The 27,407-nt window shown below is 44.6% G+C and overlaps 2 protein-coding genes across 7 annotated transcripts in view; both read left to right on the top strand.

Moving 5' to 3' along the window:
• Positions 1–7,792, top strand: part of ZNF620 (zinc finger protein 620) — an 11,937-nt gene extending 4,145 nt beyond the window's left edge. For 2 of the 4 annotated variants that reach the window (XM_012496209.2, XM_003256892.4), the window contains exons 3-5: positions 1,403–1,529; positions 2,349–2,462; positions 5,946–7,282. In XM_012496209.2, coding sequence (XP_012351663.2) covers positions 1,403–1,529; positions 2,349–2,462; positions 5,946–6,949 — 1,245 coding nt within the window. In that variant the 3' untranslated portion in view covers positions 6,950–7,282. Of the gene's footprint in view, positions 1–1,402; positions 1,530–2,348; positions 2,463–5,945 lie in introns of all 4 variants that reach the window. The other 2 variants (XM_030812073.1, XM_003256893.4) reach the window with 2 other exon arrangements.
• On the top strand, positions 2,393–27,407 carry ZNF621 (zinc finger protein 621). Of its 3 annotated transcripts, none has more exons than XM_030812072.1 (5): positions 2,393–2,462; positions 16,166–16,251; positions 23,535–23,661; positions 24,421–24,528; positions 26,242–27,407. In XM_030812072.1, the coding sequence occupies exons 2-5, from the start codon at positions 16,228–16,230 to the stop codon at positions 27,300–27,302; spliced, it is 1,320 nt and encodes a 439-aa protein (XP_030667932.1). In that variant the 5' UTR covers positions 2,393–2,462; positions 16,166–16,227; the 3' UTR covers positions 27,303–27,407. The 3 variants fall into 3 exon arrangements, with proteins under 3 accessions (XP_030667932.1, XP_003256947.1, XP_003256946.1); XM_003256899.4 differs by lacking the exon at positions 2,393–2,462 and adding an exon at positions 15,267–15,427; XM_003256898.4 differs by lacking the exon at positions 2,393–2,462 and adding an exon at positions 15,295–15,663.

Here is a 27,407-nt window from a genome sequence, read left to right as displayed (position 1 = left end):
ACCCATGCCAGAGTACAGTAGCACGATCACAGCTCACTGCAGCCTCAACCTCCCCTAGGCTTAGTTGATCCTCCCACCTCAGTCTCCCAAGTAGCTGGGAGCACCACCTTGCATGGCTAATTTTTGCATATTTTGTAGAGACGGGGTTTCACCATGTTGCCCAGGCTGGTCTCGAACTTCTGAGCTGAAGCAATCTTCCCACCTTGGCCTCCCAAGGGGCTGGGATTACAGGTGTAAGCCACCGCACCTGGCCTGCATTTTCAAAAACATTACCCTTTTACTTTTGCTGTTTAGTCTGTTGCCATCTTGACTTCCCAGTCTTCGTGTGTGTTTTTCCTTCTCTGAAAGCCTGTAGGATCTGTTGTGTATTCTCATTATTCTGAGACGTCTCAGTTACATGCCTATGTGTAGATATTTTTCATTCATTGTCCTAAATACTTTGTTGGTCCTTCCTTCTCTGTGTTGCTTTTAAGGAGATAGAATATTTTACCAAGTTATAAACAGCAGTGCACATTTACAAAATCCTTAGCTCATCCTTAGTTCTGTGGTGTGAATTGTGCCTTTTGTTGCTTCCCCTTCTGCCAGAAGTTGAGTTTCATCTTTGTGTGCTTTTCTAGTCTAGTTATCATTCATTCTCTTTCTGCCTTCTAAAATTCTGTTTATACCTCTAGTTGGCTTTGATTCTTCTCTCTTTTTTTTTGAGACAGGGTCTCACTCTGTCACCCAGGCTGGCATACAGTGGTGCAAACACAGCTAACTGCAGCCTCGACCTCCCCAAGCTCAGGTGATCCTCCCATCTCAACCTCCCAGGTAGCTGGCACTACAGGCATGCACCACCATACTTGGCGAATTTTTGTATTTTTTGTAGAGACGGGGTTTCACCCTTTTGGCCACATGGCCAGGCTGGTCTCAAGCCATCCGCCTGCCTCGGCCTCCAAAAGTGCTAGGATTACAGGCGTGAGCCACTGTGCCCGGCCTGCTTGGACTCTTCTCTTGGGCTATTATGTTACTATCACTTTAGTGGGGTTAGGGAGAGAGTAGAGAGCAGTACAAAAGTGTTATTCACTGTGTTTATACAGATGTCCCCTGTGAATGTGCACACAAAACCCACACTGAGGAAAGGAACCCAGAGGAACAGATGGGCACGCAGAGCAGGGCACAGTGGAGGCAAGCAGAGATCAGCAGATGAAAATAGAGCTGTTTGCTGGGGATGACCACAAAGGGATGCAATGACCCTTGGACTCCCCTGTTAGTGCGGGCAAAGATGGCTGAGGGCTAGCCTCTGGTGGAGTGCTGGATAACTGTCCTTGGCAATACCACTGGACCCAGTAGATCTCTGCCCCACTACTTAGCCTGGTCCTCTGCCCTCACGCAGGGTTTGAGCAGGAACTTGTTGTTTTAGGAACCAGTGACCTTTGAGGATGTGGCTGTGTACTTCACCCAGAATGAATGGGCCAGCCTGGACTCTGTGCAGAGGGCCCTGTACAGGGAAGTGATGCTGGAGAATTATGCAAATGTGGCTTCCCTGGGTAAGACATCTCTTCATCTTGATTTTGGCCTCTGCCCTTTGAGTATCCTGGCTTCTTTATTCCTTAGAACCTTGTGAGGTTTCTTTTTTTTTTTTCTTATTTTCTTATTTTTTTTTTTTTGAGACAAGAGTCTCACTCTGTCACCCAGGCTGGAGTGCAGTGGCGCAATCGCGACTCACTGCAACCTCCACCTCCCAGGTTCAAGCGATTCTCCTGCCTCAGCCTCCCAAGTAGCTGGGATTACAGGTGGGCGCCACCACACCTGGCTAATTATTGTATTTTTAGTAGAGATGGGGTTTTTCTATGTTGGCCAGGCTGGTCTCAAACTCCTGGCCTCAAGCGATCCTCCTGCCTCAGCCTCTCAAAGTGCTGGGAAGACATGTGTGAGCCACCACTCCTGGCCCGAGAACTTTGTGGGGTTTCTAATAACTCTGTTGCCCTGAAGGCTGAGCTGCCTAGAGGTTTCTGGGTGGAGAGAGCCCTGCGTTCCCAGGTTTTGAAATCAGCTGTCCCTCCAACCCTGGGAGGGGCTGTACCCAAAACATGGGAGGGAAAGGAGCTCTTGGGAGCACAGCAAAGCCCCTTGTGTCTTCCAAGTTCTCTGAAGAAAACTTGAGATTCCCTTATGTGAGCGTGGGATTATTTTGGGACTCTGTGCCACTTTGTGGGAAATTTCTGTTCTCCAGCAGCATAGATTAAGTTTCTCCCTGACTCACCTTGTCTCTCACTACCTGGCTCAGCAGATAAAGATAAAGGGGGCTGTGAGAGGATCCTGGTTCCTGATTCCCCTTACCTTCCTGTTTCTTTCTCCCTGGGCAGCATTTCCATTCACCACGCCTGTTCTGGTCTCCCAGCTGGAGCAAGGGGAACTGCCATGGGGCCTCGATCCCTGGGAACCTATGGGCAGGGAGGCTCTCAGAGGTATCTGTCCAGGTGAGCATGAGAACCCGCTAGCTGCCTTTTTGGCTTGGCTTGCTTTCTTGTTTTCACATTTCATTGTGCAAGAAGTGTTTCTTCTCTTGGGAGACTGTTTTTGTTCCTGTGGAATCATTACATGTGATTCTCTGAGTTCATGGTGGTAGCCTACCTCAACTGGGGAAGGGCCAGTCTCTTTTAAGACAGGAATGACTGTAAGATTTCTTTGTGTATTCTTCTTCACCTCTCCTCACAACCTACCAAGGGAGACTGTCTGATTGGGCAGCACTTAAACCAGCTCATTTCTTCTCTGTCATATGAAAACATTTTATTTTTCTGCCAGTTTGTTTTTGCAAAGAGAGGATGTCAGCCACCTTTGGAGGAAAATAGGCTTCTGGCAACATGGCTGGCCATCTGCATATCATAGGCTACATTGTTTAAGCACTGACTTAAATAATACAAAGTTTATTTTTATAATGGAAATTTTCAAATATATGCAAACACCAGCATAATGCACTCCATGTATCCTTCATCCAGCCTCAACAGTCACCAATATCCTTTGATTCTTATTTCATCTTTCCCCCACAGATACTTAAAAAAATTTCTAAAGCAAAATTTATTATAAATTAAAGGTGAATAACTTCCTCACTTTGATGGCTATTGAAATAAGAATTAAAAATAGGCTGGGCATGGTGGCTCATACCTGTAATCTCAGCACTTTGGGAGGCCGAGGTGGGTGGATTACCTGAGGTCAGGAGTTCGAGACCAGCCTGGCCAACATGGTGAAACTCCATCTCTACTAAAAATGCAAAATATTAGCATGGACGTGGTAGCACGTGCCTGTAATCCTAGCTACTCAGGAGGCTGAGGCAGGAGAATCGGTTGAACCTGGGGAGTAGAGGTTGCAGTGAGCTGAGATTGCACCATTGCACTCCAGCCTGTGGGCGGCAAGCTACCCAGGTGCCAAGGCAAGAGACCGAGGGCACAAGCTGTTCCAGTATAATAAAGAAAATATATAGAATAAGAATAGTTATACTAGAAATAGATTATAGATATGATTATATATGAATATTATTAATCATTAGTTTGTAGCATTACTCTTTTTTTTTTTTTTTTTTTTGAGATGGAGTCTCGCTCTGTCACCCAGGCTGGAGTGCAGTGGTGCAATCTTGGCTCACTGCAAGCTCCGCCTCCCAGGTTCATGCCATTCTCCTGCCTCAGCCTCTCCGAGTAGCTGGGACTACAGGCGCCCGCCACCACGCCCGGCTAATTTTTTGTACTTTTAGTAGAGACGGGGTTTCACCGTGGTCTCGATCTCCTGACCTCGTGATCCGCCCGCCTCGGCCTCCCAAAGTGCTGGGATTACAAGCGTGAGCCACCGCGCCCGGCCTGTAGCATTACTCTTTATTCCAATATTATAATAATCTTTGTTCTACAATTATAACCTAGGAGAAACCAGGCCATACAGAGATAGGAGCTGAAGGGATACTGTGAGAAGTGACCAGAAGACGTGTGAGCCCTCTGTCAAGCTCGGACAGGGCCACTAGAGGGCTTCTTGGTCTAGCGGTAATGCCAGTGCCTGGGAAGGCACCCGTTACTTAGCAGACCTTGGTCTAGTGGTAGTGCCAGTGCCTGGGAAGGCACCTGTTACTTAGCAGACCGGGAAAGGGAGTCTCCCTTTCCCCGGGGGAGTTAGAGAAGACTGCTCCACCACCTCTTGTGGAAGGCCTGACATCAGTCAGGCCCACCTGCAGCCAGCCGGAGGCCTAACTGTCTCCCTGTGATGCTGTGCTTCAGTGGTCACGCTCCTGGTCCACTTTCATCTTCTGCCCTGTACACCTGGCTCCGCCTTCTAGAAGAAATAATGACATAAGCTGTCCCCTCTCTCTCTCCGCCTCGGCTACCAAATAGGGAAGGGCCCCCTGTCTGGTGGACACATGACTTGTATGACCTTACCTATCATTGGAGATGACTCTCACTCCATACCCTGCCCCTTTGCCTTGTACACAATAAATAACAGCGCGGCCAGGCATTCGGGGCCACTACCGGTCTCCGCATCTTGGTGGTAGTGGTTCCCCGGGCCCAGCTGTCTTTTCTTCTATCTCTTTGTCTTGTGTCTTTATTTCTACAATCTCTCATCTCTGCACATGAGGAGAAAAACCCACAGGCCCAGTAGGGCTGGACCCTACCCCAGCCTGAGTGACAGAGTGAGACTCTGTCTCAAAAAAAAACCCAGAAACATCAAAAATTAGCCGGGTATGGTGGTGTGCACCTGTAGTACCAGCTACTGGGGAGACTGAAGCATGAGAATCGCTTGAACCCAGGAGGTGGAGGTTGCAGTGAGCCAAGATTGCACCGCCACACTCCAGCCTGGGTGACTCACACAGCGAGATTCTATCTCAAAAATAAATAAATAAATAAATAAATAAATAAAAGTATATTTTTCAATCTTTCTTATTCTGCTTCACCCCTTCTCTGCCTGTGAAAATTTTCTGTGCTTTTCTGCAGAGAATGCCCATTACTGATCCACTCCCAAGTCTTGAGTTTAAGTTGTACCTTTCTGGATGTGACCTCAGGACCCTACGTCATCTGAGTAAAAATATTTTCTGAACAATTTTTTTTTATGAATGCATGCAGGCTGAAGATTTTATGTAGTCTGCAAAAGGTTTTGATAGTGGAGGGAATATTTCTCTTTGGTTTTCCCTTATTATCATGTGAGTTTAGTAGTTCACTTTTCAAACTGTTGTATTAAACAAATGCACAACCTATGAGACCTTTTAGGAAAAATGGCAAGTATCGTTACCAGGCCCTCTTTGGGACTTACATTCACTTTTGGAAGAGTTCTTCACATTTCCAGTGCTTTTTGGTTTTAAAGGCAAGCCTCCAAACCTTCCTTTCTCCTGGATGCTGTGGTGGTTGCCATGCATGGCATCCTCAACCACTGCATGGGAGCCTGCTGCTTTACTAGAGCCAGCTTGATGGTAGAGATCAGCTCTCTTTTCAAGACTATGACATGGATGATGTCTTTTAACAAGCATCTCTTAAGGAATCTAAGCCTGTGGGACCTGTTGTAGTGCTTGAGTTGTTCAGCCTGCCCCTTCTCTAATCTCGGGAGTCTTCCTCTCACTTATGGATTTCCATTTGTTACTTTTCTAGTTTGTGTCTTCATCTGCCTCATTCATTTTTCTCTTAGTCTTTCTGCCCTAATTAACAGTCTTTGCAGTTTTCTGGTTTTCACACTGTTTATGGGAATGCCTCCTGGCCTTGCTTGCCTCCCCTCTCATGGAGTTTTCATGTCCCTTGCAGGGCTCTGTTGTGTGGTGATCTTAGGCAGCCATCTTGTGAGCATAATAGAAAATATCCATATACTCATGGCAAATTAGAACCACTTGATTCTGTTTCTTCTTCAGCACAGATGTGTGTGTGTGTGTGTGTGTGTGTGTGTGTGTGTGTGTGTGTGTGATATCAGGGACTGACACTTGTATTTTCTTTTTGTGATAGGGGATGAGGCCAGAACTGAGAAGGAAGGATTAACTCCAAAGGAGCATGTGTCCAAAGAAACAGAGTCCTTCAGACTGATGGTGGGGGAGCTGCCAGGGAATGTTTCCCAGCACCTTGACTTTGGGAGCAGCCTAGAGCAGCCCCAAGGTCATTGGATAATTAAGACAAAGTCAAAGAGGAGACATTTCACAGATACCTCAGCCAGGCACCATGAGGCTTATGCAGTCAATAATGGAGAGAAGTTTGAGAAATTAGGAAAAACTATTAGTGTCAGCATACAACTCACTACGAATCAGACAATTCCTAGTGGTCAGATATCTTATGAATGTGGACAATGTGGCAGATATTTCATTCGAATGGCAGACTTCCACCGACATCAGAAATGTCACACTGGTGAAAAGTCTTTTGAATGCAAAGAATGTGGAAAAGACTTCAGATATAACTCATTACTTATTCGGCATCAGATAATTCACACTGGAAAGAAACCATTTAAATGTAAAGAATGTGGAAAAGGTTTAAGTTCAGACACAGCCTTGATTCAGCATCAGAGAATCCACACTGGAGAAAAGCCCTATGAATGTAAGGAGTGCAGCAAGGCCTTCAGTAGCAGCTCTGTCTTCCTCCAGCACCAGAGGTTCCACACTGGGGAGAAGCTCTATGAATGTAACGAATGTTGGAAAACTTTCAGTTGTAGCTCAAGTTTCACTGTCCATCAGCGAATGCATACTGGGGAGAAACCTTATGAATGTAAAGAGTGTGGAAAACGATTAAGCTCCAACACAGCCTTGACTCAGCATCAGCGAATTCACACTGGGGAGAAGCCCTTTGAATGTAAGGAGTGTGGGAAGGCATTCAATCAGAAAATAACCCTGATTCAGCACCAGCGAGTTCACACTGGCGAGAAACCTTATGAGTGTAAAGTGTGTGGTAAAACCTTCAGCTGGTGTGGAAGATTCATTCTGCATCAGAAGCTACACACTCAGAAGACACCTGTCCAAGCATAGGGCTATCCATAGTTAGGCCCACTGTGCATCTCCTTTTTTCTCTTTATTTTCATGCTTTTTATCAGTGTCCTCGCTGTCCTTCCTGTGTAGATACTTGGCTTTCATCATGAAATCTTCCTTAAGTTTTTTGAACCTGTTTCTCCAACATGAAGTCTGTTTATGGTTAGAAAAGACCAAAAAACAAGCAAACTTAGAAACATAAAAGGAAATGTAAGGTCCCAGATTTAAATGATATGCTGGGTGCCCAGCAGGATGGATTCAAGGGAAACCTACATTAAGGAAAATTGCTGTGAATTATGAAAACACCAAGTGTGAATAAGAGGATCATGGAGACCCTAAAAGGTTTCTAGAGAGAGAAAACAAAAGATCAGAAATGAAAATGGGGCTGGGCGCGGTGGCTCATGCCTGTAATCCCAGCACTTTGCAGCACTTTGGGAGACCAAGGTGGGCGGATCCTGAGGTCAGGAGTTCGAGACCAGCCTGCCCAATATGGTGAAACCCCGTCTCTCCTGAAAAAAAAAAAATACAATAATTAGCCAGGCGTGGTGGCACATGCCTGTAATCCCAGCTACTTGAGAGGCTGAGGCAGGAGAATCACTTGAATCCCTGAGGCAGAGGTTGCAGTGAGCCGAGATGGCACCACTGTACTCCAGCCTGGGCGACAGAGTGAGACTTTGTCTCAAAAACAATAAAAAATGAAAATGGCATTAGATTTTTCAACAGCAACCTTCAAAGTCAGATGACAATGTGTATGCCTTCAGACTTCTCATGGAAAATGTCTTCCCCTGCAATTCTGTACTCCGAAGTATAAGTATAGAATAAAGGCATTTCAGACCCTTTAAATCTGAAATCTTTATCTCCCATGCATCCTTTCTCGTATCCACAACACTACACAAGGAGTAAACCAGTCAATAAAAAGACAGATATATGGATTCCCTATTGCAGTCCATATGTCAGAAGTCTCCTAAATTCAAAAACGGGCCCTGTCCATGTGGAGCCAAATGCATCTTGGAAGACATTCCTAGTAGGGTGCAAACTTCCAGAGATCTATCTCAGGTTCAGTGTCCACCCACCCTGCTTATTCTTCAGTTTGTCTTCACTAGACAGTTGTAGTCTGTGCCTTTGCAAAAGTCAGGATGTATATACTCTTTGAGTCAGGTGCAAGGCACCATTTGTCTCAAATTTACTCTCATTGCTGTTTCAAGTGACCTCAAAGCAGGCAGCATTTTCTTGCAACTCCATCTAGTTATTTTTTATGATCATGGAAGAACCTACCATTATTGCTGTTATCTGTGGAAATGAGGGAAGATGTAAATGTGTTAGGTTTTAGCATCCCCTCTGGCAGCCAGCTTGATTTTGCCCGTTGCAGGAAGCAGAGAGTAGTGATTAATAATACAGAGCCAGGCAGACTTTGGTTTGAGCCCAGGTGTTTGTCCTTGATTAAGTTACAAAAACTGTGCACTAGTTTCCTTATCTGTAAAATGAGGATGACAGTAAATCTACCCCATAGGTTTGTGTTGGGGATTAAATGCATTAATACATGTAGAAGTGTTTCAAACAGTGACTACATAGAATAAAAGTATTACCTATTATTGGCCGGGCGCAGTGGCTCACGCCTGTAATCCTAGCACTTTGGGAGGCTGAGGTGGGCGGATCACGAGGTCAGGAGATCAAGACCATCGTGGCTAACACGCTGAAAACCTGTCTCTACTAAAAATTAGCTGGGCGTGGTGACACGTGCCTGTAGTCCCAGCTACTTGGGAGGCTGAGGCAGGAGCCCGGGGAGGCAGAGGTTGCAGTGAGCCAAGATCGTGCCAGTGCACTCCAGCCTGGGCGACAGAGTGAGACTCTGTCTCAAAAAAAAAAAAAAATTATTACCTATTATTATAATCTTATTGGGAAGTTTTGACTTATCAATATACCATTGAAACAATGATCACAGTTCAAGATAATAATCAGCCACCACCCCAAAACTTTGCTTGTACCCCTCCATAATCCCTTCCTCTTGGCCCTTCACAGGCAACCACTGGTTTGCTTTCTGTCACTTGGATTAATTTTCCTTTATTTTTTGGTCTGGTGTCTTTCACTCAGCATAATTATTTTGAGATTCACCCATGTTGTTGCATATATATCAATAGTTCATTCCTTTTTATTGCTGAGTACTATTCCACTGTATGGATATGCCATAATTTGTTTATTCATTGACCTGTTGATGGCCATTTGGGTTGTTTTCAGTTTTTGGCTATTACAAATAAAGCTGCTATGAACATTTGTGTCCACATCTTTGTAAGAATATATGCTTTCATTTATCTTGATCAGGAGTGGAATGGCTAGGTCATTAGGTAGATTGATGTAGATTAAACGTTTTAAATTTTTATTACATTTTTATTTTTTAGAGGTTGGTGGGGGGCAGTTCTTGCTTTGTTGTTCAGGCTGGACTCAAACTCCTGGGCTCAGGGTATCCTCCTGCCTCAGTCCCCCTGTCCTACTCTTAGTAGCTGGGACTACAGGTGTGCACCACCATATCCTATCTAACTTTTTGAGAATCTTCAAAACTGTTTTAAGAAAGAGGTTGTGCCATTGTACATTTCCACTTGCATTGTATGGCAGTTGTACTTCCAATACATCTATGCCTACACTTGATGTCAGTTTTTAAAATTTTAGCCATTCTAATTGTTTAATGCTATCCCATTGTGGTTTTAGTTTGCATTTCTCTAATGACTATTGTGCTTATTTGTGTTCCATATAACTTATTTGATGAAGTGTCTGCTCATGTTTTTTGCCCATATTTTTATTGTGTTGCTTTTGTTTTATTAATCTTTGAGAGGTCATTATTTATTGTGGGTACAAGTCTTTTTCAGATATGTGATTTTTAAATATTTTCTTCTAGCCTGTGGTTTGCCTTTTCATTCTCATGACAGTGTTTTTTTTTTTTTTTTTTTTGAGATGAGTTCTCACTCTGTTACCCAGGCTGGAGTGCAGTAGCACCATCTTGGCTAACTGCAACCTTTGCCTCCCAGGTTCAAGTGATCCTCCCACCTCAGCCTCCCGAGTAACTGGGATTACAGGTGCACATCATCACAGTGTCTTTTAAAGAGCAGAAGACATTAATATGCATGAAATCCAATTTATCAGTTTATTTTTAAATAGAGATAGGGTCTCACTAAGTTGCACAGGCTGGTCTTGAACTCCTGGGCTCAAGCGAGCCTCTTGCTTTGACCTCCCAAAGTGCTGGAATTATAGGCGTGAGCCACTGTGTCTAGCCTGTTTTTTTTTTAATAGATCATGGTTTCAGTGTCAAATCTAAGACATCTTTGCTTTACCCACATTTGCAAAGATTTTTTTCCTGTCTTCCCTTTAGAAGTTTTATAGTTTTTTTTTTTTTTTTTTTTTTTTGACAGAGTCTCACTCTGTTGCCCAGGCTTGAGTGCAGTGGCAGGATCTCAATCAGTGCAGCTTCAGAGGTTGCTCACTGCAACCTCCACCTCCTAAATTCAAGCGATTCTCCAGCCTCAGCCTCCTGAGTAGCTGGGATTACAGGCATGTGCCACCATGCCTGGCTAATTTTTGTATTTTTGGTAGAGATGGGGTTTTGCCATGTTGGCCAGGCTGCTCTCGAAATCCTGACCTTAAGTGATCTGCCCACCTCAGCCTCCCAAAGTGCTGGGATTACAGGTGTGCACCACCGCGCCTGGCCAGAAGTTTTATAGTTTTAGGTTTTACATTTAATTCTATCATCTATTGAGTTAATTTTTGTCTGAGGCATGGATCCAAGTTTTTTTTTTTTCTTCATATAAGTATCCTATTGTAGCACCATTTTTTTCTTTTTTAAGAGATGGGTCTCACTATGTTGCACAAGCTGAAGTGCAGTGCTATTCATAGGCATGATTATAGTGTACTGTACCCTTGAATTCCTGGTCTCAAGTGATCTTCCTGCCTCAGCCTCCTGAGTAGATGCGACTACAAGTCTGTGCCACTGTTGCCTGGCCTGTAACACCATTTTTTGAAAAAAGTTCCCCCACTGAATTGCCTTTGTACCATTGTTGTGAATCAGAAGTCCATATATGTGTGGGTCTATTTCTGGATTCTGTTCCATTGATCTGTCTGTCTTGATGCCATTAAGGCACTGCCTTTATTATTGTAGTTATCTAATAAGTGTTGAAATCTAATAAGTGTTGAAGTCATATAGTGTTAGTTCTCCAACTTTGTTCTTTGTCAAGGTGTTTTGGCCATTAGAGGTCTTTTGCATTTCCATATGAATTTTAGAATCAGTTTTTCAGTTTCTACAAAACACCTCCTGGGAGTTTGATTGGGATTGCATTGAATATAATGATCAATTTATGGAGAATTGACAACTATATAGAGTCTTTTGACCCACGGACATGGTAGATCTCCCCGTTTATTTAGATATTTATTGATTTCCTTCAGCAATGTTTTGTAATTTTTACTGTGCAGATCTTTCACACTTTTCCTCAGATGCATCTAAACATTTCATCTTTTTCATGCATAAGTACTTAATAACTTATGATACTTATAATAATAAACAGTAAATTTCCAGTTTTTGCTGACATATAGAAATATAATTGGTTTTTATATATTAACCGGGTATCCTGCAACCTTGCACAACTCACTTATTGGTTCTAGTAATGTTTTATAGATTCCATAGGATTTTCTAACATTGAGAATCATGTTTGCAAATAACAGTTTTACTTCTTCCTTTCTAATTCTGGATGCTTTTTTATTTCTTGCCTTATTGTAATGGTTAGTGGGTGGGGATAGTGTGTTTTTAGGGAGAGCTAATCTCTCTGGCATTGATCAGGTGAGAGACATTCAGCTCCAGAGACTTTAATTTTGCTGTTACATGAACCGACTCAACAATTGCAAAGTCTGAAGTTTCCCATATCTTTTGGTTCACTTTGCCCTTTAGCTTCCTCTAGGCAGCACTGCCTATAGTTTGTTTCTGTTGAGGCTGTTCTGGAAAAGAATGGGCCTCTTGTACCATGGTCCCAATTTTCTCCTCTGAGTGCTCATGATTCCTGTCATGGTTCCAACCTGGGGATTTTAGGCACTTAGTCTTGCCTACCAAAACTTTGATCTCTTCTCCCTGCACCATAATACCAAATGGAGGAGTTACATGTCCAATCTTGTTCCCTCTAGTTAGTTCAAGTTAGAACTAATTGTAATAACTGATACTCTTTAGAGTTTGTGGTGTAAAAATGTGTACGTGTATGTACACCCATATATGTGTGTCCATTTCTCCAGATTCATGGTAGATACTCTTTTTGATAGGCTTAGAGAAGGGGCAGTATATAAATATATGTTCTAATGCTATTGTTCTTGGAAATCTAATTCATCTATTTAAAACAATTGTGCTTCATAAATGTTACAATAAAAGTACTATAGATTATAGAATGGTCCGTTTCTTTTTTTTTTTTATTTTTTATTTTTATTTTTTGAGAAGGAGTCTTGCTCTTTCACCCAGGCTGGAGTGTAGTGGCGCGATCTCAGCTCACTGCAGGCTCCGCCCCCCGGGGTTCATGCCATTCTCCTGCCTCAGACTCCCGCGTAGCTGGGACTACAGGCACCCGCCACCTTGCCCGGCTAATTTTTTGTATTTTTAGTAGAGACGGGGTTTCACCGTGTTAGCCACGATGGTCTCGATCTCCTGACCTCGTGATCCGCCCGCCTCGGCCTCCCAAAGTGCTGGGATTACAGGCGTGAGCCACCGTGCCCGGCTGAAAGGTCCGTTTCTGTGGTAGGTAAAGAATGTGTTTAGCCAGCTCCCAAAATGGTCCCCAGTGATTCTCCTTCTGGCATTCACACCCTTGTGTATCCAACACTGAATCATGACTGGCCTGTGATGATAGTATATTGAGGAAATGACAGAGTGTGACTTCCAAAGCTAGGACATAAATGATATTGCCACTTCTGCCTTGACCTCTTCGGTTGCTCACCTGAGGTGGAAGTGGAAGTCTGCTGCTGTGTTGTGAGGATGCTCAGCCGTGTACAGATACCCGATGTGCGAAGGGAGGTTTCTTTTTTTTTTTTTTTTGAGACAGTCTTGCTCTATATCCCGGGCTGGAGTGCAGTGGCGGGATCTTGGCTCACTGCACCCTCCGCCTCCTGGGTTCAAGTGATTCTTCTGCCTCAGCCTCCCAAGTAGCTGGGATTACAGGCGCCTGCCACCATGCCCGGCTAATTTTTGTATTTTTAGTAGAGACAGGGTTTCGCCATGTTGGCCAGGGTGGCCTCAAACTCCTGACCTCAGGTGATCTGCCTGCCTTGGCCTCCCAAAGTGCTGGGATTACAGGTCTGAGCCACTGCACCCGGTACAGGAAGGGAAGTTTCATACTAATAGCTGGCATCTATGTGCCAACCATGTGAGTGAGTTACCTTTGAGGCAAATCCCCAGCCTCAGTCCAACTTTCAAGTGACTGCAGTCCCGGGTGACACCTGACTAGACTCTCATGAGAGATCCCAAGCCAGTACCATCCAGCCAAGCCACTCCTGAATTCCTCATCCACAGAACTTTTTTTTTTTTCCTTTTTCTCTTTTTAGGACTGACTGACCTATGTTCACTGATTCATAGAAACTTTAAGAGATAATAAGTGTGTTTTGTTTTCAGCCATAAGGTTTTAGGATGATTTGTTATGCAGCAGTAGATACCTAAGATACTCTCCATAATAGGACTTCATAATCAGTTTAATTCTTAAGAAAGGAATAACAAATCCAAGAAGTGGGACCCCTGTAATAAAGCAATATATCTAGATATCCAGGATCATTTTTTATCTTTTAGTGGTGGGAGACCAATTCCCCTTTATAGCATGGAAATGCTTGGTGATGAGGAGCCTGGTATCTGGAACTGTGTTCAGGAGAAGTATCAGCGTGATCAACGTAAAACAAAGTCTGGGCCGGGCGCGGTGGCTCATGCCTGTAATCCCAGCACTTTGGGAGGCCGAGGCGCACAGATAACAAGGTCAGGAGATTGAGACCATCCTGGCTAACACGGTGAAACCCCGTCTCTACTAAAAATACAAAAAATTAGCCGGGCGTGGTGGCGGGCGCCTGTAGTTCCAGCTACTGGGGAGACTGAGGAAGGAGAATGGCGTGAACCCGGAAGGCGGAGCTTGCAGTGAGCCGAGATTGCGCCACTGCACTCCAGCCTGGGCGACAGAGCGAGACTCCGTCTCAAACAAACAAACAAAAAAGCAAAAAACAAAAAACAAAACAAAACGAAAACAAAAGTCTGTCCATCTTGGCAACCACTTTGATACTGGAGAAAGGCTCCTGTCCAGAAGGAAGGGCACAGTAGTGAGGTACTTGCCAATGAGCTGGGTAGAGTTGCGATTGACTGGCTGGCTTCGGGAAGTGTTTATCACTGACTGGCTCATGTTCAGAAGCTTGGAGTGAGGCTGTTGTGTACTGGTTGATTTTCAGAGTACGTGTACTGATCTAAAATTATGTAAATTAATGGCAAATACTTGTTAGTGACTTGGGACTTTGGTCAAAAAACAGTCTTTTCCTTTCCTGAATATGAAAAATAAGTTCTTTTAATTAGCAGCCTCCCCTCTTCGCTGTTTTTATTTCCTGCAGTCCAACTAACAGAACAGACCATAAAGGATTGTCCAGATCATTATTTGTGGAAGTATAAGATACATATATTTCAGCTGGTGTTAACATTTAAGTTATTTAAGTGCCAGTTACTGAGCAGAAAAATAGCTGTAACTACGAGTTTTTGTAATTTATTGGAAAAAGCTAAATATAAGACATTTAGGGTGTCCTGCCAAAGTCAACACAGGACAAGATCATTTAATATAGGACATGTCCTGTGTATACAGGATGCCTAGCAACTGTAGCCACGGGTGTTTTGGTTGTTAAATGAATCTGTCCTAAAAGGTTCCACGCGCACATCTAGGTCCTTGGAAGGGAGAGGGCTAAAAGAGCGAGTGGAAACCATGGTTTCCCTGAGGACTGCCCAGCGGAGGACCCGAGCAAGATCCTGGGCTTGGGCCTCTTAGAGATGACAAAGCAGGCGCCATTCTCCCCTCACCTGCACGGCCCAGGCTTCAGGTGAGCCACGGGGTAAAGGCGGCCAACAGCTGAGGCGCAGTCCGTGAACTAGGGCCCCACTTGTGCCTAGAGTGCGAGGTCTGGGTAGAGCCAGGCTGCATCAGTCCGTGACACGCCAGCCCGAGGCGATGCCGACGGCTGCCGGAGAAAGCCGGGCTTAGAGCGCCACAATTCCACGCCCGCCGCCGGCCTCTCAGCCCAGCGGGTCGCCGCAACCTCGCCTCTTCCGCAGGGCGGGGCCAACCATGAGAGGCGGGGCGGGTCTGGCCGCGGGGCGACCGAGATGGCGGCCTCCGGGGGCCTAGAGGGACCTTGGGCGTGCACTCGCCCTTCCGGCTCGGACGTTAGTTAGTGACCAGCTCCTCGGTGTTCTGCAGAGAGTGGGTTTCAGCGAGTTCTACGTGCCAGGTCCGCCCGGTGCCGGCTTCCTCGCTGCCCCTGGCGGCTCGTCAGCCCCCACTTTCCCTGAACTTGGTCCCAATGGCGGCCCGCCCCTCCTTCACCCGGACCGTGGGCATCTGGGCCTCGCCGAAGCCGCCAAGGTGGTTGCTCGGGCTTCTAGAGCCTGTGTCCAGCCCTTTGCCACCGAGGCCTGATCGTCTTTTCTGCCCTAAAGAACTTGCCCTGACAGCCTCTCGCTCCCGGTACTGACGTTTCTGATGTTTGGGGTCGCCTGCTTTCTTGGGTGGAGTGTTAAGATCCCGGTTGGGTGGGGTCTCCGGTCAGCATCACCCACTGGGACGCCGAGTATTTTACCCTTAATCTGCATTCAGCCACCCCAGTCCCTCTTCTCCTGAGGTTCTTTCTTTTGGGTCAACGTCATCGTCCCTGTAAGCATTCTGTAAAGACTCTTTACGTTTGTAAAGACCCAACACAATACGGACAGGGCTCTTGGGTCCCTTGGTTTACCCGTACGAATGGGCTCAAAAAAAGCTCTTCGGACTGAGCAGACAGGTGGAAGATTGTCCTGAAGACCAGGCAGAACAATTCGTAAGAAGTTTGGGGCTGTCAGCGTGAGAACAATTAGAGGGAGTCCTAGTAGAATCCGTGCATCCAGTGCTGGAAATGTGGAAACTGGGAGGGCCATAGGTTGCTGTAGGTGGTGGACGACAGAGTCCTTAGCACTCATGGCTCTTTTTCTCTTAGCTCCTGAGGATCTTGCTTGTCCAAACCCAGAAGACAGTGCATGAAGCCAGGGGACATCCGCCATGCTCCAAACAACTTGGCCTCAGGTGAGCTGAGCTTCTTTCAGTTTTTTGTTTGTTTGTTTGTTTTGTTTGTTTGTTTGTTTTTTTACTCACATTAGCTATCAGATAATCAGAAAAGGATGAGGAAGGCGTAACTTGGCCAAGCTGTATTTTCCCCTTTGTATCTATCTCTAGGGCTATGGCAGATGTAAATATGTGCTGGGGAAATGAAAGTTTTATGTATGGAGAGTGGTGAGTTTGGATGTATAGATTTAAGTGGAAGAAAGGGGACCTATGCCAAGAAATTCTTTCTGAATGTGGAAATCCAGATCATGTTCTAGAAATGAAAGTCACCTGCTGAAATCAGACTTTTTTTTTTGTGAGACGGAGTCTGGCTCTGTCGCCCAGGCTGGAGTGTAGTGGCACTATGATCTCGGCTCACTGCAGTCTCTGCCTCCTGGGTTCAAGTGATTCTCATACCTCAGCCTCCTGAGTAGCTGGGATTACAGGTGTGCGCTGCCACGTGTGGCTGACAAAGTGCTGGGATTATAGGCATGAGCCACCATGCCAGCCTGAAATCAGAAATCTTTATTGGAGAGATTGCCCACAAATTGTATTGTATGTATCCCAGAGAGACTAGTATTGTTACTTTAATATACATTTTTTAAATGCTAGATGCAAGGACTCTGAAGTTGGAGAGAAAGCTGGATGTACTCTAGAAACCAGAAGGGGTCAGAGAAAGTGGTTCAATATGAGATGGAAGAAATAGATACCTGTATTATAGGTCATGGTGAGGGCAGTGGTTTCTGTACTGGTTCATTGGGAAGGCACTGAAGAATTTTAAGTAGGGGCATGACATGGTTGGATTTATGTATTAAAGAGATTTTCCCAGCCCTTAGTGGCAAATTGACGGTAGAAAGGTGTTGGTCAATTAAGAAGATATTAAGTGTTGTCCTTTTATTGTTTTTGTTTTTGAGACGGAGTTTTGTTTTTGTCGCCCAGGCTCGAGTGCAGTGGTGCTATCTCAGCTCACTGCAACCTCCACCTCCCAGGTTCAGGCGATTTTCCTGCCTCAGCCTCCCAAGTAGCTGGGATTACAGGCACGCGCCTGTTTTTTATTTGTTTGTTTGTTTTTTGAGCGGAGTCTCACCGTGACACCCAGGCTAGAGTGCAATGGTGCAATCTTCGCTCACTGCAACTTCCGCTTCCCTTGTTCAAGTGATTCTCCTGCCTCAGCCTCCCGAGTAGATGGAATTACAGGTGCCCGCCACCACGTCCGGCTAATTTTTGTATTTTTAGTAGAGACGGGGGTTCTCCGTGTCGGTCAGTTGATCTCGAACTCCCAACCTCAGGTGATCCGCCCGCCTCGGCCTCCCAAAGTGCTGGGATTACAGACGTGAGCCACTGTGCCTGGCAAGTGTTGTCCATTTAAAAATTTTTTTTGTTTGAGATAGAGTCGCACTCTGCCACCCAGGCTGGAGTGCAGTGGCACGATCTCAGCTCACTGCAACCTCCGCCTCCTGGATTCAAGCAATTCTCCTGCCTCAGCCTCCCGAGTAGCTGGGATTACAGGTGCACGTCACCATGCCTGGCTTATTTTTGTATTTTTAGCAGAGATGGGGTTTCACCATGTTGGCAGGCCGCATTTTACTTTTTAATTTAATTTATTTGTAGTTTTTATTTTCTGGAGCAGTTTTAGGTTCACAGCAAAATTAAATGGAAGGTACAGAGATTTCCCATGTATTCCCTGCCCCTACACATGTATATACACGTTCTGATAGAAGTTCAAATACAAGTCTGGTATCAGCACAGTACAATGTCAGTGTCTTTAAAAGAATGGAAATGCTTTCTTTCTTTCCTTATTCTCCGATATGTCCTAAACAGCATATGTGGTTTGATTGAGAAATAACTTACCCTGGAACGACTTAACACTGGTACTTAAAATAGTTTTTTAGAGCAGTTTTAGTTGATAACAAAATTGGGCAGAAAGCAAGAGTTCCCATTTATCTCCTGCCACCACAAAACACACAACCTTCTTCAATATTAATATTCCACACCAGAGTAACACGTTTGTTACAGGGAGTGAACTTACACTGACACATCATTGTCATCCAAAGTCAATAGTTTACATTAGGATTCACTCTTGATGGATGACATGTATCCACTATTATAGCATTATGCAGAATAGTTTCATTGCCCTAAAAATACCTTATGCTCCTCTTATCCATCCTTACTTTCCCCTTAGTCCCATCCCAGTTGACAACCATCAATTGATTTTTGTATTCTCTTCATAGTTTTGCCAGTTCCAAAATGTCATATAGCCAGAATCATACAGTATGTAGTATTTTCAGATTGGCTTCTTTTACTTAGTGTTAATGCATTTCCTTTCCTCTGTGTCTTTTCATGGCTTGATAGATCATTTTGTTTTAGTGCTGAATAATATTCCATTGTCTATATATACTACAGCTTATCCATTCACCTACTGAAGGACATCTTGGTTGCTTCCAAGTTTTGGTGATGATGAATAAAAGCCCCTGTAAATGTCCATATACAGGTTTTTGTGTGGACATAAGTTTTCAACTCCTAAATTTTGTTAAGCACCAAGGAGCATGACTGCTGGGTTGTAATGGTAGGAGTGTGTTTAGTTTGTAAGAAATTGACAAACTGTCTTCCAAAGTGGCTGTCCCATTTTGCATTCATTCGCACCAGCAATGAATGAGAGTTCTGTTGTTTCACATCCTGGCCAGCATTTGGTGTTGTCAGTGTTTTGGATTTTGGCCTTTCTAATAGGTATGTAGTGGTGTCTCATTGTTTTTATTGCAATTCTCTAATGACATACAATCTCAAGCATAGTTTCATATGCCTATTTGCTATCTGTATATTTGCTTTGTTGAGGTGTCTGTTGAGGTCTTTTGCCTGTTTCTTAATTGGCTTGGTCATAAAGAGTTCTTTGTATATTTTGGATAATAGTGCTTTATCAGATGTCTTCTGCAACTATTTTCTCCCAGACTTTAGCATGTCTTCTCATTTTCTTAATGTGTTATCCTTTTGAAATATAGTTTAATTCCCCCTCATTTTATTTTCAATTGTTTTCTCCAAAACATTGTTTGCTAGTTTTTCACACATGCTTTTTTAGAAGACTTTAAATGATCTCCCACCTCTGCACAAATTTCATGGATTTTTTTTGGTAGAAGAGTGGATTTTATTGAATTCATGAGTAAATTTGGAGATAATTGACATCTTTACAAGTTTGGTTCTTCCCATTCAGAAACACTGTATGTTCCAATTTATTCAGTTCTTTTTAAATGTATCTTAGTAAACATTTAGTGTTCTTCCATCCTGTTCTCACTGATTTCTCTTAAGTCCATTCTTAGCAATTTTTTATGTGAATGGCATCTTAGTTTCTTTCAGTGTATTTTCCAGTTGTTTGTGATGGTACTTAGGAAAGCTAATAATTTTGATTTACTTATTCTGTATCTAGATAACTTAGTGAATTGTTTTATCAGCTCTAAATGTTTTCAGTTTATTTTCTTGGTTCTTAGATGTCTTTAGGCAGATAGTTATTTCATCTGCAAGCAAAGATATTTATGTTAATTCCTTTCCTATATTTATGCATCTTTTGCAGAAAGTAGAACCTCAGCTTATGGTAACTTGTCAACTATCAACTTTAATGGATTTGCTCTAGCATTTTACTGTTTAGTTGGTGTTTGCTGTTGGTTTCTTACTCTCTTCATAAGTTAAAACAATTTTTTTAATGGTTAAACTGTTTTTGAAATAAACTCTTAGGAAATATATATGAAGCATCTGGTACATGTCAGGCACTCTACTGTGTGTAGAAAACCAATCATGAACAAACAATTCTTGCCTCATGGAGTTACATTCTGGGAGGGGGAGATAGATAGTAAACCATATCATATGACATGATGAATAATACTGTGGAGAAAAATGAAATAAAGTGAGGTACATAGGGACCATCCACAGGAGGAACAAAAAGATATCCCAAACCCAATTGCCTTAAAACAATATTTTTTCCTTAATATTAGGCATTTTCTAGGGCTCATGAAACTTGAGGATAGTAGATGGCAGGAGAGGCAGACAGTTTGTGGAAGAAAAGATGATGGATGTAGGTTGGGAGGAGAAAATTGTGAGAGAAGCTCTGGAGATGTCAGGGTGTGGGGTTTGACTTGCTATAAGTGGAGGTGAAATTTGGTTTTACCTGTGAGCCTGTGGTTACTGTCCTCAGAAGCCCTTAATGGCTTGTTGAAGCAGTAATTGTATGCAGGAAAACATGATCCAGTCTGCTGTTTGGGCTTTTGGCTCACATTATTTTGGGGGCCCATTGGACCTCATCATTGCCCAGTTTAAAGACTGGCTTTCCCTTTGAGGAGTGTCTAAATTTATTTTATTTTTTCCTTTCAGTGTCTCCTTTAGAGCCGAGTTCTCTACTTGCTCTTGTTTGAAAAGACACCCTCCCATAAGGACCTGTGTGCAGAGCCAGTAGAGCTGCTATAAGCAGTTTGAGTTGCCAGAATTTATCCTTGATGTACGGTTCTTCCCTCCTTCCTTCAAGACCAGTTATAGTCATATTCCTTTTTCTCTGTTCCCCTGTGCCCACTCCAGTGCATAGGCTGCTTTAGGGGCTACCAGGAGTCAGAATGTAGAACGTGACATGCAAGAGTTAGGAGCTTGGCTGTGCCCCTGTTGGTAGGTATTTTATTTTCAGCATCTGAAAAGAACAAGGCTGACTGCATAGGGTAATGAGACTCTCCTGGGAGGTGGAATCATCTGTGGGAGCGTCAAGGTGAAAAGCCATACAGATCATGAAACCCCCTCCAAGCTGAGAGCCTAGTCTCTGTGCTCTGCACTATGCTGACTCTAGAAGCAGAGAAAGGCTGGATACAGTGGTTCACGCCTGTAATCCCAGCACTTTGGGATCTGCTTTCGGGTGGATCACCTGAGGTCAGGAGTTCAAGACCAGCCTGGTCAACATGGTGAAACCCCATCTCTACTAAAAATACAAAAATTAGCTAGGCATGTTGGTTGGTGCCTATAATCCCAGCTACTCGGGAAGCTGAGGTAGGAGAATCACTTGAACCCAGGGAGCGGAGGTTGCAATGAGCCGAGATTGCACCACATCACTCCAGCCTGGGAAACAGAGCAAGATTCTGCCTCAAAAAAAAAAAAAAAAAAAAAGAACCAGAGAAAATAGCCAGTGGACACCATCTGGAACTGCTCTGGAGCCTCATGGAAGATTCAGAGGCTCGGGCTTCCAGGGTGGTGTGTGTAGTTTTGAGATAGATGACCCCTAATTTAAGTTGGGGGAGGGGGCCCATGTGGCCTGGAGGGAGTACACTAAAGATGGTTTGAATGGTGATTTTGGGAGTTGAGGAGTTTGAGAAGCTATTCTCCAAAGATAAGGCAGCACCAGGTTCAGGGGTTAGCCATGTTTTTGGAGAAGTTTGTGAGCCCAGTGTGGGAGACAGCTTGGTGTGTTAGTAGAGCCCCCGTTTGCTGTTTGGCAAATCTGGATTGAAGTTCCTGCTCTAGCACTTCTTGGCTATGTGATCTTCAGCAAAGTAATTGAACTTTTGAATCTAAGTTTCATCATTTGAAAAATGGGAATAGTAATTCTTATTTCACATATATTTTGTAATGATTAAATGAAAACCAAGATTTAAAATTACCAACCTTGTCTGGGCATGGTGGCTCACACCTGTAATCCTAGCACTTTGAGAGGCCGAGGCAAGTGGATTGCTTGAGCCTAGGAGTTCGAGATCAGCCTGGGCAATATGGTGAAACCCTGTCTTTATAAAAAAAAAAAAAAATTAGGCTGGGCATGGTAGCTCATGTCTGTAATCCCAGCACTTTGGGAAGCTGAGGTGGATGAATCACCAGAGGTCAGGAGTTTGAGACTAGCCTGGCCAACATGGTGAAACCCCGTCTCTACTAAAAATACAAAAATTAGCCTGGCATGGTGGTGTGTGCCATAATCCCAGCTACTTGGGAGACTGAGGCAGGAGAATCACTTGAATTTGGGAGGCAGAGGTTGCAGTGAGCTGAGATTGCACCACTGCACTCCAGCCTGCCTGGGTGACAGAGCAAGACTCCGTCTCAAAAAAAATAAAAATAAGTAAATAAAATAACCAACCTAGGGGCCTGGTGCACAGGGCTAATCAACAAGTATAGTTGTCTTCATTCTTGGGAAGATGGAGATGGCCCCAGGGGAGGGAGTCAGAGAGGGGAACACCTAGTGAAGAGACAGCCTTGGTAGATGTGATGGAGCTCAGAAAACTGGGGGACAGATCTGTGCCCAGGGACGTGGCACTGTCAGCCTGTCTTTGAAGACCAGTGATTCGGAGAAGAGGGTCAGAACAGGCAGGCTAAAGGTTTCTTTCAAGAGAGCCAGCTTTCTGATAAGGCAGAAGGGTGGAAAAGACAAATTTGCAAAATAGTGGGGATATTTATAACACGCTGCCTTTGCATTGTAGACAGTGTTGGGGAGAACCAAAGAGAAGCTAGGTTCAGGAAGCAGATGGGGGCTGTGCATGTGCACTTTGGATGGGTGGCTACAGGGTGTATTAGTCCATTTTCACGCTGCGGATAAAGACATACCTGAGACTGGGAAGAAAAAGAGATTTAATTGGACTTACAGTTCCGCGTGGCTGGGGAGGCCTCAGAATCATAGCGGGAGGTGATAGACCCTTCTTACATGGTGGTGGCAAGAGAAAAATGAGAGAGCTTGGGCAGGGGAACTCCTCTTTTTAAAACCATCAGATCTCATGAGACTTATTCACTGTCACGAGAACAGCATGGGAAAGATTTGCCCCCATGATTCAATTATCTCTCACCAGGTCCCTCCCACAACACGTGGGAATTCAAGATGAGATTTGGGTGGGGACACAGCCAAACCATATCACAGGGTGAGTAGCCGCTGTCTATAGTGGTTGGGGTATAGAAAATAAGGAGAGAGGATTATGGAGTGTTTGAGGGTAGGAGGTGCCAGGGGGAGAGATCTGTGAAGCCAGGAACCTAGGAGTTGATGCAGTTACCAGGGAGAAAGCACCTGGATGCCAGGCTATAAGAATCAGCAGCAGTTAGGGGCTCCAGAGCTGGGTAGATGAGAGAGTGTTGGGGCTCCCCATTTGAAAGTGGAACTACTGGCTGAGGGCTCGCCCCTGGCTGTGGTGGTGGGTGTTCTTGTTTGAGCAGACCTTCCATGGGGCTCAGAGTTGTGGACGCAGACAGGTTTATCCCTTCCCTGAAGCTCAAGCTGCTCCCTTCTTCCTTCTACTTCTCACTCAGAGATTGAGCAGGAACCTGTTTTTCAGGAGTCAGTGACCTTTGAGGATGTGGCTGTTTACTTCACCCAGAATCAATGGGCCAGCCTCGACCCTGCGCAGAGGGCCCTGTACAGGGAGGTGATGCTGGAGAATTATGCAAATGTGGCTTCCCTGGGTAAGGCCTCCCTCTGTGGTCCTTGTAACAGTTTGCTATCTTCCTCAGATGTTTTGGGGATTCTAGTAGCCCTTGGGTTTGATGACTTCAGAGGAGAGTTTCGCAATCACCAGCCTCCAGAAGTACTGGGTAGGGAAATCCTTGGTTCTCTTTGTTTTTGTTTGTTTGTTTATTTTTTGTGTGTTTGTTTTGAGACAGAGTCTCACTGTGTCACCTAGGCTGGAGGGCAGTGGCATAGCCATGGCTCACTGCAGCCTCAAACTCCTGGGCTCAAGCAATTCTCCTGCTTCAGCCTCCCAAGTAGCTGGGACTATAGGCGTGTACCACTGTGCCTGGCTTCTCTTTGGTTTTGAAATTAGACTTCCTTATACTCCAGGAACAGTGTGGTTCTGGGCCCTGAGGGAAAGCATTCTTTCTGGCACCCTAGGTGAGCCCTTTGTTCCTTTGTCCATCCAGTTTTCTGGGGATGTTGGCCCTCCCTTTGTGGAAGGGTCTCCCAGGGGAGCAGTAGGTACATTTTTCCTGAGGGAGTTTCCCTTCTTCTGAGTCAGGGCCAGATTGCAGCTTCTTTCTGAGCAGAATCGTACCTCCTCGGCTTTATTGTGGAGCACAGTTTGGACCTCCTTGTCAGAACTCTCACTTGGTCTGCTGGTGTTCAATTTCTCTCCCAGGTAGCCTGATGGAGGGTGGGCTGAGAAAGATCCCAGGAATAGCTCTGGACGTCTCCCCTCAATTTGTCTTTCTCTTTTCTTCATGAAGTAGCATTTCCATTCCCCAAACCTGCTCTGATCTCCCACCTGGAGAGAGGGGAAGCACCATGGGGCCCAGATCCCTGGGACACCGAGATTCCGAGAGGCATCAGTCAAGGTGAGTATGAGAATCCAGTGTTAAGTTTCTTGTTTTGCCTTCCTGGTTTACTAGGTAAGAAGTGTTTCTTATGCTGCAGGGAACAAATCTCCCAGTTATTTATAAGTCGATACTCATTGTACTCTCTGACCTCACACTGAGTTCTGACCCTGAGCTTCGAAAGACCACCTCTAGGAGTACATGGCCTCATGCTGTCGGCACATTCATGTGGCTGTCCTCCGAGGCAGAAAAGCTGGGACCCAGTAGCTCCTAAACTACTTCTTTCTTACTTACCGGTGGAAAAGTTTTAATTGTATGCCATTTTTCATTGCAAAGAAGTGGGGTTTCAGCCAAATTTAAGGAAAATATGATTTTTTGTGGCCAAACTGATTTATTTGTGCTATAGCTGTAAATTTTACTTTAGGCCTTCAGCCCTGAAAAGAATGGCTTTAATTTGCCTTTTTAGTATCTAAATCACTTAAGAGTTTCATTTGCCATAATCTTTAGATCTACATTATATTTACCATAGATGGGACTATAGAGGAAAGGGCTAGGAATATTCTCCCATCATAGCCCCCTACGCACACACACGCACACACACAAACACATACACACACACACGTGCACACACACACTACCTAAAATTTCCCTGAGATGGCTTACCAGTCCTGGAAGGTTTTGGTTACTTGTGTTTCCGTTTTTTCGGAAGAAAATTTTCAAGCCTTCTCACACATACATGCTTTTGTATATAGTGGTTCCTTTAGCACAGGTGCCACAGTGGCTTATAGCTCTCTGATGCAACTTCTGTTCCAGCTGACTTTCTGAAACTAATCATCTTTTATCCCAGAATATTGTGTGGGATATTTAAATATAGGATAATTAGGACATTGTTTAGAATTTGGGGTGATTGCCTGGGTTACGGGTAGGGCATTGGGATCCAGTTTTTTCCTGGTTTGTGTTTCTCAGTCTGCAAGCCCACTTGTAGTGCTGGAGCTGCTTCTCTATTCTTCCCAGTCTCTCATTCTTTTCTCCTCTTCTGGGTTTCTGTCTCTCTTTAAAAATTTTTTCCATTTCTCGCTGTTCTTTCTTATTCTCTCCTTCTTTTTTCTTTTTTGTCTCTCCTGCCTTTTTTCCTTCTGATTCTTGATTCTCCTTCTTCCCATTTCACCTACCTTAGTTCAATTTTCCAGCCTTCCTCATGGGGAGCACTTCCTGGCTATCTTTCCTGTTCCGTTTCTGTGTCTTTACTTCTCCAATTCTATGTCATTATTTTTCTATTTTTTTGAGACAGGGTCTAGCTGTGCTGCCCAGGCTGAAGTGCAGTGGCATGATCTCCACTCACTGCAACATCTCCCTCCTGGGCTCAAGTGATCCTCCCACCTCAGCCTCCGTAGTAGCTAGGACCACAGGTGTGCGCCACCACGCCCGGCTAATTTTTGTATTTTTTTGTGGAGATGGGGTTTCACCACATTGCCCAGGCTGGTCTCGAACTCCTGAGCTCTAGCCATCCGCCTGCCTCAGCCTCCTAAAGTGCCAACATTACAGGCATGAGCCACCACACCTGGCCTGTCATTATTTTTCTTTGTCTTTCTCATCCTCCTTTATAGATGCTTGTATATAATCATTCACAGGTATATTTTTAAAAATTACATTCTACAAGAGAAAATTAGGAAGACTGGATCCTACTTTTCTTCCAGTTTTGTACCTAGGAACACTTGTGGTTTCTCTGGTCAGGTGGTGAGTCCTGGATCAAAAATGAAGGGCCAGTTATAAAGCAGGAAGCCTCTGAAGAAATGGAGTTGCACAGAATGCCAGTAGGAGGACTTCTCAGGAATGTTTCTCAGCACTTTGATTTTAAAAGAAAGGCACTGAAGCAGACTTTCAATCTAAATCCAAATCTGATACTTCGAGGTGGAATGAAGTTCTATGAATGTAAAGAATGTGGGAAAATCTTCCGATATAACTCAAAGCTTATTCGGCATCAGATGAGTCATACTGGGGAAAAGCCCTTTAAGTGTAAGGAGTGTGGCAAAGCTTTCAAGTCCAGCTATGACTGTATTGTACATGAGAAAAACCACATTGGAGAAGGGCCCTATGAATGTAAGGAGTGTGGCAAAGGTTTGAGTTCCAACACAGCCTTGACTCAACATCAGAGGATCCACACTGGAGAGAAACCCTATGAATGTAAAGCGTGTGGAAAGGCTTTCCGTAGGAGTGCAGCATACCTGCAGCATCAGAGATTACACACAGGAGAGAAACTCTATAAATGTGAGGAATGTTGGAAAGCTTTCGGTTGTAGGTCACTTTTTATTGTCCATCAGAGAATTCATACTGGGGAGAAACCTTACCAATGTAAGGAGTGTGGCAAAGCCTTCACCCAGAAAATAGCCTCCATTCAGCATCAGAGAGTTCACACTGGGGAGAAGCCTTATGAATGTAAGGTGTGTGGGAAAGCCTTCAAATGGTATGGAAGTTTTGTTCAGCATCAGAAATTGCACCCTGTGGAGAAGAAGTCAGTCAAGGTCCTTGGGCCATCCCTGGTCAGTCCCCAGTGCCCCTCTCCAGCCTTACCTCCTGTTCTTCTCCAGGGATCCTGTTCTGCTCCAGCCGTGGCTGTGCCTTCACTGACCTTTCCACATGCTGTGCTCATTCCTACCTCTGGGAATTTGTTCATGCTGCTGCCTACATCTGGAATACCTTCTTCATCTGCCCAAATAGTGCGTGTCTTCCAGGGTCTTACTCCCACTGTGAAACCTTCCCCAGTTATTCTCACCCCTTCCTCTCACTCCTCATGAGCTTTATCTTGTCAGTCTTATGGCTCTTATGCCTGGCAAATCTCCACCCTAATTTTATATATTTTTTTGAGACAGGGTCTTGCTCTGTCACCCAGGCTGGAGTGC

The sequence above is a fragment of the Nomascus leucogenys genome, chromosome 4, assembly GCF_006542625.1.
Source record: "Nomascus leucogenys isolate Asia chromosome 4, Asia_NLE_v1, whole genome shotgun sequence".
In the NCBI taxonomy this organism is placed as follows: Eukaryota; Metazoa; Chordata; class Mammalia; order Primates; family Hylobatidae; genus Nomascus; species Nomascus leucogenys.
Note: the sequence above shows the minus strand (reverse complement) of the source record. Positions and strands in the feature narration are given on the sequence as shown.

Excerpts from the sequence above, each read along its gene's own strand:
- ZNF621 (XM_030812072.1), top strand. The coding sequence starts at position 16,228 with ATGCTCCAAACAACTTGGCCTCAG. Across the intron at positions 23,662-24,420 it reads TGCAAATGTGGCTTCCCTGG|TAGCATTTCCATTCCCCAAA; the intron begins GTAAGGCCTCCC and ends TTCTTCATGAAG. Across the intron at positions 24,529-26,241 it reads TCCGAGAGGCATCAGTCAAG|GTGGTGAGTCCTGGATCAAA; the intron begins GTGAGTATGAGA and ends TTCTCTGGTCAG.